At 35.0% G+C, this 10,198-nt stretch overlaps 1 protein-coding gene across 3 annotated transcripts; it reads right to left on the minus strand.

The window, feature by feature from the left end:
• Nucleotides 1–609: 609 nt before the first annotated feature.
• LOC132606193 (glycerophosphodiester phosphodiesterase GDPD4) lies at nucleotides 610–7,121 on the minus strand. 3 transcript variants are annotated; one of them, XM_060319580.1, is made up of 9 exons: nucleotides 6,852–7,108; nucleotides 5,853–5,939; nucleotides 5,620–5,717; nucleotides 4,957–5,017; nucleotides 4,665–4,745; nucleotides 4,322–4,414; nucleotides 3,354–3,443; nucleotides 1,596–1,723; nucleotides 610–1,485 (listed from the first exon to the last, which is right to left on the minus strand). In XM_060319580.1, exons 1-9 carry the CDS (start codon nucleotides 7,020–7,022, stop codon nucleotides 1,317–1,319), a joined length of 978 nt encoding a protein of 325 aa, XP_060175563.1. In that variant the 5' UTR covers nucleotides 7,023–7,108; the 3' UTR covers nucleotides 610–1,316. The 3 variants fall into 3 exon arrangements, 2 of the variants coding, with proteins under 2 accessions (XP_060175563.1, XP_060175564.1); XR_009569632.1 differs by lacking the exon at nucleotides 610–1,485 and adding an exon at nucleotides 2,745–2,983 and having other exon boundaries at nucleotides 1,595–1,723; nucleotides 6,852–7,121; XM_060319581.1 differs by lacking the exon at nucleotides 610–1,485 and having other exon boundaries at nucleotides 1,603–2,983; nucleotides 6,852–7,121.
• Between the last annotated feature and the right edge of the window lie 3,077 nt (nucleotides 7,122–10,198).

Consider the following 10,198-nt stretch of genomic DNA (forward strand, 5'->3'; position numbering starts at 1 on the left):
GGTGGTGGTGGGGGTGGCGGGGAGCTGGGATGGTGGGGGTGGTGGTGGGGTGGTTGGTGGAATGTCACTTGTGGGACTTGTTTTTCCTACTTTCACTAGAGAAGTCATTTTTCTCATTTTTAAGGAAATTGTTTTCCTAAATAAAATATTTTTCAATCTTTTTTACCAAACGAACATGAAAAAATTGAAAAACATTTTCCGGAAAATTTTTCCTCCATACCGATCACACCCTTCATCCTTTCTTATCTTCTCCTTCCTTCTTTTCGTCCCCGTCTTTCATATTTCTTCTTGATTTTGTATTTGTGGAGAAAATTTGTGAAAAATATTTCCTAAACATTGTTTTAACAACTTGAGATTAACTTTAAACAATCTCAGTTTGTTTAGCGCAAACAACCAGAAAGTTATTTGGATATTCTGGGAATTTTTTTAAACAGTCTAATTTGTTTAGTTAAAACAACCAAAAAATGTTTAAACATCTATGAGTTGTTTGGAGGCGGCGGCAGCAGAGGGGAAGGGGAAGGGGGCATCCTTTTATGTTTATAGTATCAAATCACCAAAAAATAACAAGTAAACTATTCATAACAAGTGGGATTAGTAAACTGAAAGATAGAACAAGTAACCTGCTACATATGTTAAAATATATTGATAGTATTGTCAAGCATAAAAGTTAAACCCTGTCCACAAAAGTTGTTCAGCCGCTACTTGGGAATAAAAGAGGAACCGATAGATAAAACATAGTCTTCCCAACAATCAAGCTGATAAAACGACGAACTAGAAAACAAGGGCATATCTTGCCAAGAAGTAGCACATAAACACCATAGTAGTACAACAACAATCATCTCCTCTACAGAAGATAATACTGGCTGATCTAAGGCCCAGTCTGTCAGGGACTAATAATATTGCCACCCTTCTTCATTTGTGAACTCCAAATTGCTAGACTACGAATAATCTAACAGTAACATTTCACGAAGCCCTTTTAACCATAGCTATCGACAATTGCTCCTAAAGCTTCAATTTTGTGATATATTTCATCTATCCACTTGTAGCTGGCAAATATGGCGCTATTCCAACATGTAAAGCTGATAAAGCGAGAAAAGAACACTTAATGATGTATCTGTTAGCTGATTGGTGTTGTTATCCTGTGTTCATCCTTCTTTTTTGTCTTCTAAAACCAACTATTTAAACAAAATAATTTCTTGCATTTATAAAACCGAGACTGATTTCCCGGTTGCATGCCTTGGGTTTACTTTTCTCATTTCACTTGCAGAGCCAATTTTTTTGGGTTTATCTATCTCTTCAAAAAATATAGCTTGTCCTCAAGGGGACAAAGAAAAACCTTCCTCGAGGCATTGTGTCCTCACGTCTTGCATAAGGCGTTGAAGTAAAGATGGATTGCTTGTAACAATAGCATCCACCCGCTCAAACAACATTTTCTTCATTGAGTCCTCATCATCAACAGTCCATGCATAAACCTTTTTATTCCTCCTGTTGCAATTAAGAAAAGGATAAATCACAAGAAGATAACTGCATTTGTGCACCAAAAACAAGTGCTGTTATGATGCATGTATGGACCACAAAACGGATTAACTTCATACCCGTGGAGGATTTTCATGAGATTCTCATCAATTAAAGGATGGTAAACACCAACAACCGCAGCACCTCTCATTCTTAATAGCTTCATTCTAGTTCCTGTTGAAAGGTCTATCATGACAGTGTAACCTACCTGCAGACCACCAAACATCACCCTCACATAAAACAAGCTACGATCAGTTCAACTTATCTAGAACGGAATATATAGGAATAACACTTGAGCCAGCAAATTTTATGATGTAACATGAGTTGGTAAACCAACAGCAAATTTAGTGTATGCTAGTCAAGCTACTGTTTTAGTTTTAAGCATTAGGCCAGCAAATGTGTTAATTTCTACTTTCAGTTGTCCAAAAATCAACTCCACTTTCATGGAGGCTTTTTCTCTCATTGTCAATACTTTTGTGTCATGCTATTATCAAACAGGCACTATTGGACCCACTTCCGTTCTAAAGATACTCAATTTTTTCAAGAAATCAACTTTAACTCACTTTTGGAAACACAACCCCCCCCCCCCCCCCCCCCCTCTGGGGTCTTCATACAGCTAAGATAGAATCCAATTTTGCCCTTAATAGTTGTGTCTAAACCAACTGAGACACCTAATTTGGAACGGAGAGAGTACAATTTTAAGGAAAACCCAGTGTTTTGGACGGCGCGCGGCGACAAAAGGCAACAAGGGCCTGCCTCGCCTTAAGGCGAGGCGAGCGGCGAGGCGCTCGCCTTTTTGAAGTGCGGCGCCAATAAATACCAAATAAATAAATATTTAATTGCATATATAAATAATCAAAATCTCACTAGCAATAACATATTAGCAAATATTTCAATTTAAAAATTAAAAGTAGATAATAGATACTAAAAGTTTAGAACTTGAATAAGTCAATGACTCAATAATTATTGAACAAAAAAAAAACAGAGGAGAAAAAACAGTCACTGCCTCACTGGCAGTTGAGAAAAAAAAAAACAGAGGAGAAATTAGAAAAAGAAAAAAAAAAAGAGGACAATAAAACAGAGGAGAAAAAACAGAAAAAGAAGAGAATAGAAGAAGGAAAAAAATAAAAATTGCAGAAGTCGCCGGAAACAGAGTCGCCGGAAAAAAAGAAGAACAGAAGAAGAAAACAGAGGAGGAAGAAAGAAGAAGAAGGAGAAAGAGAGCGTACCTGAAAAGCTTGAAGGAGAAGAGAGGAGAAGGCAAAAAAACCCTAGCTGTTGTTTTCATTTAAGTCTTCAACTTTTAATTGCTTTTTTATTTTAAATACCCACTGTCGCCTCGCCTCGGCGCCATTAGCACCTTTGGCGCGCCTTTTGAAGGTGAGCTCACCACAGCCCTAAAAGGCGGCAGAGCCACGCCTCGCCACGCCTCTCGCCTTTGGCGAGATGGCGCTCGCCTGTCACAACACTGGGAAAACCAATAGACACCATGCAAAAAGTGTCTGATTTAGTATAAGCTATACAGAAAGCAACCACAGCAAACACTCAAAAGAAGCTTAGAAACTCATTAAACTTGTTCCTCGGATTGCCGCCTATCTTGCCTCACTCAGGGTACAAGTACGGCTGAATTGAGCTGACCCAGCATTGTTTCAAGGTTAAAGGGAAATTTAGCAAAATAATGTCAAGAACATGAAATTTTAGATACAGTTTCCTCTATTTGCAGGACCAAGCAAAAGCATCAGCACGGATCAGTCTCCTAAGTCACTTTTAAAATGGTTGACATGCAAGGAAATGAGAAGTTGTGCAATTCAAGACAGAAGAAGAAATCTGGCTATTACCATAACATCTGATGACAGTTTCATCACGTCTCTTGAAAAACTGTCACTTTTAGCCCATACAAGGCAATTCTTACAGCCTGTATTGTCAACCTGTAAAAGTTTAATAAGAGAGTGAGAGCACTGGCACAAACCTCAGCCACGTCAGATAACATACATTTAAGTTGCAATTCTAGACAACACAGTCAGTGTCATACACCATCCATTAATCCATTACCAATAACAGCACTTAAGCATGTACTAGCTGTCTTTTCTTTTAGAAAAACAAGTAACTAATTAGCTGTCTTCAGAAGCTAGAATGTTAATTAACTTGTATTCATAAGTGAGCATTTTATATAAACAAAAGAAGGACAAAGATTGTGCGATGGTTAAACCAGGATCCTTACAAGTCTTTCAATTTCCATATTGCAGGAACCTTCCAGAAACTCAGTTCTTACCTACCCTACTCTGAGAAACTCTAAAAAGCTATCTTCATCATATATACATTCTACATGTTGCACCAAAAGGCTAAGAGAGATAAGACATTGAACTTCAGCTTGCGTGTGTTCTCTCTAGCCAGAATGTTAATTAACTCCCAGTTACAGGCAAGCTGATCATGCATGGTGACTACCAAAACTCTTGACGTTCTAGTGGGATGAAATCCATAAGAAAGCATGAAATTTCTCCTACTCCCAAGTAAAAGGTAATAATACAGACCACAGTATATGTCTCCATCAGCTGCTCCTACAGAAGAAGTAGAAATGAACTTCTTCGTCTTCTTTTCCCGCTCAAAAGAAAGGAGAAAAAACAGAAGAAGAAAGAAGTGAAGTAAAAATGAGCTTCTTGGGGTTACGGCTGGGTTGCAAGTAACCGTTATAGATTCACAACTAGGCTAATGTTTTCACCAACAAGAGAAACCATATCATACATGTTCAAGAAAATTTTGTGGCCAGTACGGTAACTATTTGGAAGAATGAGACTAATAGACTTACAACAGAAAGAAGATCCTTTGCAAATTCTTTCTCATATGACGGGGGACCAACTTTTATATCAAGAATTACTTGCCGGACGGAACCTGCTATCAACTACAGGAAATGACAAGCCAAGTTATTAAATAAATAGTGAAAAAGCCTTTTTTCTGGAAACCATAAAAGGAATTTCATGCAGGTATTACATAGTTATAATAATGAATTCAATGGACAAGATGAACATCTCTAATAGCTGCCACAAATATTACACACTAGTGGGAGATAAAATAGTTACTTTTATTTTCTTGAAAGAGTAGATGAAAGAGGGGGCATAAAGCGAGAGGACACTCTTGGATCTCACAAGTACCTTTAATGCATCTTCAAGTGTTGGAACAGTTAGATCATGATGCTCCAACTTAAGCTGATGAACTGCATCTAGCTCTTTAATCTACAAATTCAGAAAAAGACGATCTCATTCAACTTCTACTCTAATATGTGCTGTGATGTATGCCAGTTTGTTGAACGGAAGAAAAATAAAAAATGCAATAGAGCAATTAAAGTACGAGGTATTAGTAAATCAAATTTTTTAAATGCATGGAAAAATGAGGATCTACTATTTGCTTCGGCCAATCAAATATTTAACAACTATCAGTTCCCACCTCCTTTGAGCTAAGGTATGAAACTTTAGAATTGTTGGTCCCAGTTATCCGTTGCAAATCCCTGCCTGCGACATGTGAAAATCAATGCTCCAGACGACTAAAACAGTGAGAAACAATTGTTTATCATAAAATTCCAAATGAATGTCATAAAATATGTCCCATCTGTCTTCTTGCGGGAAATGGCTCTAAACTACGAAGTGTGGAACCAAATTACCCAAAATATGTAAGGAAAATCCAGAAAAAACATGTATTCCGAGTAGAGAACAATTTATGCAATGAAGTTTGATTTTAATATGTTGTAAAAAATATCAACTTAATGGGCCTCCAAACATGCTAGGTAAACCATTGCCCAGCATGCATTGTCCGACTCTACTTCATATTCACAGACATTCACTTCAAACTTTGTTTCTCATGGGAATTCTTGGAAATTGAATAAGGTACATCTTTTGTTTTCATCAAGTGACCTTTCTCCCAGCACAAAGTAAATATTTATAGTAGCAATACTTATTTCGGAGAAACATTTGGTCGGTCAACCTTCTAAAAGCTTTTTGGTACCACATTTAACGCCACAATGCATACATGGACTAAGTATTGTCACAAATTCTAAACCTTTAGGTGTAGGCGTGTCACTAACTTGTATCCCTGAGTTTTAAACCCACATACCGGTCATGGAGGGCAAACAACACGCCATCTGAAGAACGAGAAACATCAACTTCAATGCAGTCAGCCTGAGAATTAAGAGCAGTTTGGTATGCAGCCATCTACATGAACAGCAAGATTATCAGAATTCCAAATAATGAAGTTGGGAATAATTTTGCAACCAATTAAGAATGAACAATATCAGCCAATAAAGATGTACCGAGAATGACACAACCAAAAGGAAAAGGAATGCCTACAGTGTTGGGAAAGGCCTTCGACGAATCACCACCATGGGCACAGACCAGAGGAATACTGCGCAGCCAACTGCATTTCTGTGATTGCATCTGCACAATTATGTTTTAATTATTCCTCTGCAAGGTTAGGGAACAAATAATCGTACCAAATGCAAGAATTAAATACTTCACCATACAATCAGAAATACAAACAGTTGTTAGAACTACAAACCTGTAAAAAAGATATGCCGCGACGTACAAATCTCCCGAAAAATTAAACTAAAAAATGTAGGCCTCAACAGTGATTAATTATCAGAGGGGAAAGATATTTACAAACTCTATGTTGGATTTCAGACTCTGTTAGAGTAGAAATAATAGCAAATAACTGTAGGTAAGTGATACAACTATGGAGGGCACTAGCCAAGGGATTCAACAGATTTACAAATTTGGAGGAGAAAACAACTAATAAATTGTCTACAATGTCCATCACAATGCTCTCCCCTTCAAACTCTATCGTGTTTTTCTAACAAATGCATGATAATATCAGTTATTGGTACAAAGAATGGAGAAAAAATTATCAGACCAAATATTTCCAGATTCCATAAGAATTGCGAAACATTATCCACCAATACCATCAGCCTTTTATTAAGCACTTTTTTTATAATAGAAACATAATCAGCTGTGAAGTCAACCAATCATCACGAAGATGGAACGTAAATACCAAGTAGCTGTAAGGGTTTGCCCTGAATTCCAGGTTTTATTTGTGGAAAAGGACTCTTAACATATCTATCCTATTTCTTGGAGGAGAACTGGAATAGAAGATTATTTCTCAATTGTAATAGATTTAGCTTGGGGCAAAGCATTGAGATAAAGTGGTTGTAATATATTTAGTGCCAGTGTTTTCCATATGCATACCCAAAGCAAAAGCTAGCTATCTGAGCCCAACTCCAAGGCTATATATAAGCCTCACGTCAAGCACATAGTAGTAGCGATGTGGGACATAACAAGATGATGGTGATATACCTGATGGAATGTTCGGAGACGAAAGTGGAAGTAAATAGGGGGAAGAATGGCGATGAGGGCGAGTCCAATGAGGAGAGATCTGAAGACCTTTCTGGAATTGAAAACAACTCTCAGCTTAGGCCTAAGCCCATGCCTCTCCAACCGGAGTCGACGCTGCTGTTGCCTCTCCATTTGGAACCCACTGATTATTCGACTCAGCAATTTCCCATTCTCGATTTCTTTTGGTTGATGCACAAAAATACCCTCCTGTTTTTCTTCTTCTTTTCTCTTTCCGGAAATTGCAAAACAGCCCTTATGTTTTAAGGGTTTGTTTAGTTTTAGCAATACATGGCTTACTTAGTTGTGCTGAAATTATTTCTTATAGATTGTTTGGTGTGGTGTATTAAAAATATAAACATGCATTGCATAATTTTTTAAAAAAAATATTTATTTACAAAAATATTCTCCACATTTAGGGACTTCAATGACAATTTTATCTTTAACCATGCTTATGCATATATTAATAACTAGTTTAGTGTACGCGCAACTCATTTGACAGCGAATTACACCACACAAAAATTGGACGTAACTACGACTTTCATCGCTAAATTGCTAATAGCTAAGATTTTTTATTTTTTTTGTGGATAATTCATTGCTAATCCATTCCTAAATAGGATTAGCGACTAATTTTACTCTATAACCTTTTGTCGATAATTCATATTTATTCTGTAGTGAAATAACTTAATATGTAAAAGAACAACTGTAACAAAAAAAAATGACAATCCATGTAAAATATATTTTATTTTTTACTATTTCATCCTTGTTACTTTAAAGTTTTATATTTTGCTAATTTGACATTTAACATTATACTATTATCGATTTTGCTTTATTTTTAATTTCTGTCACCACTAATATTTTTCTTATTTAACAAATTTGTATACGTAAGAGTTTTCTCAATTTGAAAAAAAAAATTACTAATGTGAGGAAATTGAAAAAGAATAAAATTGGATTTCTCTTGCTAATTATTTAATTCAAAATTTTAATTATTTATTCACAACATCAAAGGAAATAATTTATAATATATATTCTTCAAAAGAATCATATAAATATTTATGATTTAATTGTGTAGCAAAATCATACCGTATGTCCTAATTCAAGAATAATTTGTAATACTTGTTTTGAGCGAGAATAAAGACGAAGAAGATAATCTCAACTTCTTCTAATTTCTAGCAAAGTGAATCTTATGACGTATAAACTTGCTAGAACATGACGTTAGAAAAATGCAGGAATTTTAGAATAAAGGGGAATTGAAAAATCGAAGTCCTCATCTTAGGAAAAAAATATATGTCTATTCTCAAATATCAAGAAAGTAATTAAATGATTATTTTGTCCAATATGAACACTATTAAAAAAGGATAAAAAAAAAAAAAGCAAATGACATTTTGCTAAGAAGATTCGCGCATTTAATATAATACCAGTTTATTTTATTTTTTTATCCAAAACAACCAGCATGGGACTGGTTGTATTTTATTAAAGCAAAACAGTTCTGTACAGAATATAATACCAGTTTAGACTCGTCTAATTAGAAGTAATATTTGAGAGTTGGTATGCTCAGTTGCTTTAGATTAATTTAACCAATGGTTAATAAATAGTTTTGCATCTTCAATCACTTAGTTATTTTAAATAATTAATCAATTTTTATTGCCTCAATCACTTAAATTTCACAAAGTCTTAAATGGTCAGGGATCCACATTTATGGGCTTCGAAAGGTAACAATCACTTTTTTGCACGGATTGCCCTTCAAAGTCACTAGTCTTTAATTTTTGCCCCTCAAATTCTTAGTCTTTAATTTTTGCCCTTCGCCTAAAAACTCATGAGTTCCGGGTTTTTACAATTCCTTAGCATATTCACAGCAAACTTTAGTAGCGATTTAAAATTTGAAATAATATGTATGCTGGAAATTTTGGTCAAAAGACAAACTAAACAATGTTAACAGCAAATTTTCAATGTTTGTTAGAATTTACATCCTATGTATGTGCGTCGCAAATTCCCTGCTAATTGTTATATATAATTCGTATTGAACACAAATACTATAGTCCTTTTGAAAGGGGGCTACAGGACCCTATTCCAAGCGCCCCTTCAATCAACTAATAAATAAAATTAGCGTAGAAACAATCTCATATATAAGAAAGAAGAAATATTAAAGCGCATAAATGCTAGATATAGTCATATAATTCATACTGAACACAAATACTATAGTCGTAGGACCGTATTCTGAGCGCCCCTTCAATCTTTATATCAACACTTATCTCTTCCAAGCATGCATAAATACAAATAAAAATTGAAGCTAATAAAGAGGACAAATCTATCAACCAGCAAGCATATAATTATAGAAAAATATGATACTAAAACGGACGGAAATTGTTACCTCAAAAAAGATCTGCATATATGTGTTTTCTGTTGCTTTGTGTGAGTACAATGGAACTGTTCATCTACATCTAGGTAATACGTGTTTTAGTGTTATGTCCTGTTGGAATTAGAATAGGATTATAGAACTATACTATTTTGTCTATTGCAGAGCCTTTTAATGAAGGGCAAAAAGTTCAATCAATATTTCTAAGGCCCTTCGTGCTTTTAATATAATATAGATATAAATTATGGTATGTTAATACTATGATTTTCTTGTATTAGTTATACATTGGATAATATCAAATAGGGTATATAACTATACAAGTACTCCCTCTGTCCCAAAAAGATTGTCCTACTTTCCTTTTTAGTCTGTCCCAAAAAGATTGTCCCCTTTCTATATTTAGAAATAATTTAACTTTATGAGATGATTTACAGTCACACAAATATCTAAGGTTTGTTTTGGACCACACATTTCAAAAGTCTTCTTTCATTTCTTAAACTTTGTGCCAAGTCAAAAGAGGACAATCTTGTTGGGACGGAGGGAGTATTAGTTATAGATAGGTCGTAAAAGTGCTTCATATAAGAGATTAGAAATACCAAAACTAATACTATTATTTTCTCTGATTTATCCTACAAAACGACCCCTAAGAGTCTCCATCTTTGTCTATACATTCTAAGGAATTTCGGATGAATCCCAATAGTTATGCTACAAAGAGTATTCTTACTAACCAAATCTAATGGTTAGGTTTTACTATAAGTCAGGGCTTATTGAATTATATTACCCTTGCCCGTCAGTTTGTGCATGTGTCAGATATTTGCAAAACAATTAGGGAAAATGACAAGAATATTGTGAATTAAGAGCAAATGAAATAATATAAAACAAGATATATAGACAACAATTTCGAGAGGGAGAGAACGTTTCTTCCATCAAGTTGTATTCAAATGTCTTCAAGTATGTC

This window comes from Lycium barbarum, chromosome 8, assembly GCF_019175385.1.
Source record: "Lycium barbarum isolate Lr01 chromosome 8, ASM1917538v2, whole genome shotgun sequence".
Taxonomy (NCBI): domain Eukaryota; kingdom Viridiplantae; phylum Streptophyta; class Magnoliopsida; order Solanales; family Solanaceae; genus Lycium; species Lycium barbarum.

Coding starts and splice junctions, on each gene's coding strand:
- LOC132606193 (XM_060319580.1), bottom strand. CDS start 7,022: ATGGAGAGGCAACAGCAGCGTCGACTCCGGTTGGAGAGGCATGGGCTT. Junction 4,746..4,956: donor CATACCTTAGCTCAAAGGAG/GTGGGAACTGAT, acceptor CTGAATTTGTAG/ATTAAAGAGCTAGATGCAGT. Junction 4,415..4,664: donor CACTTGAAGATGCATTAAAG/GTACTTGTGAGA, acceptor CATTTCCTGTAG/TTGATAGCAGGTTCCGTCCG.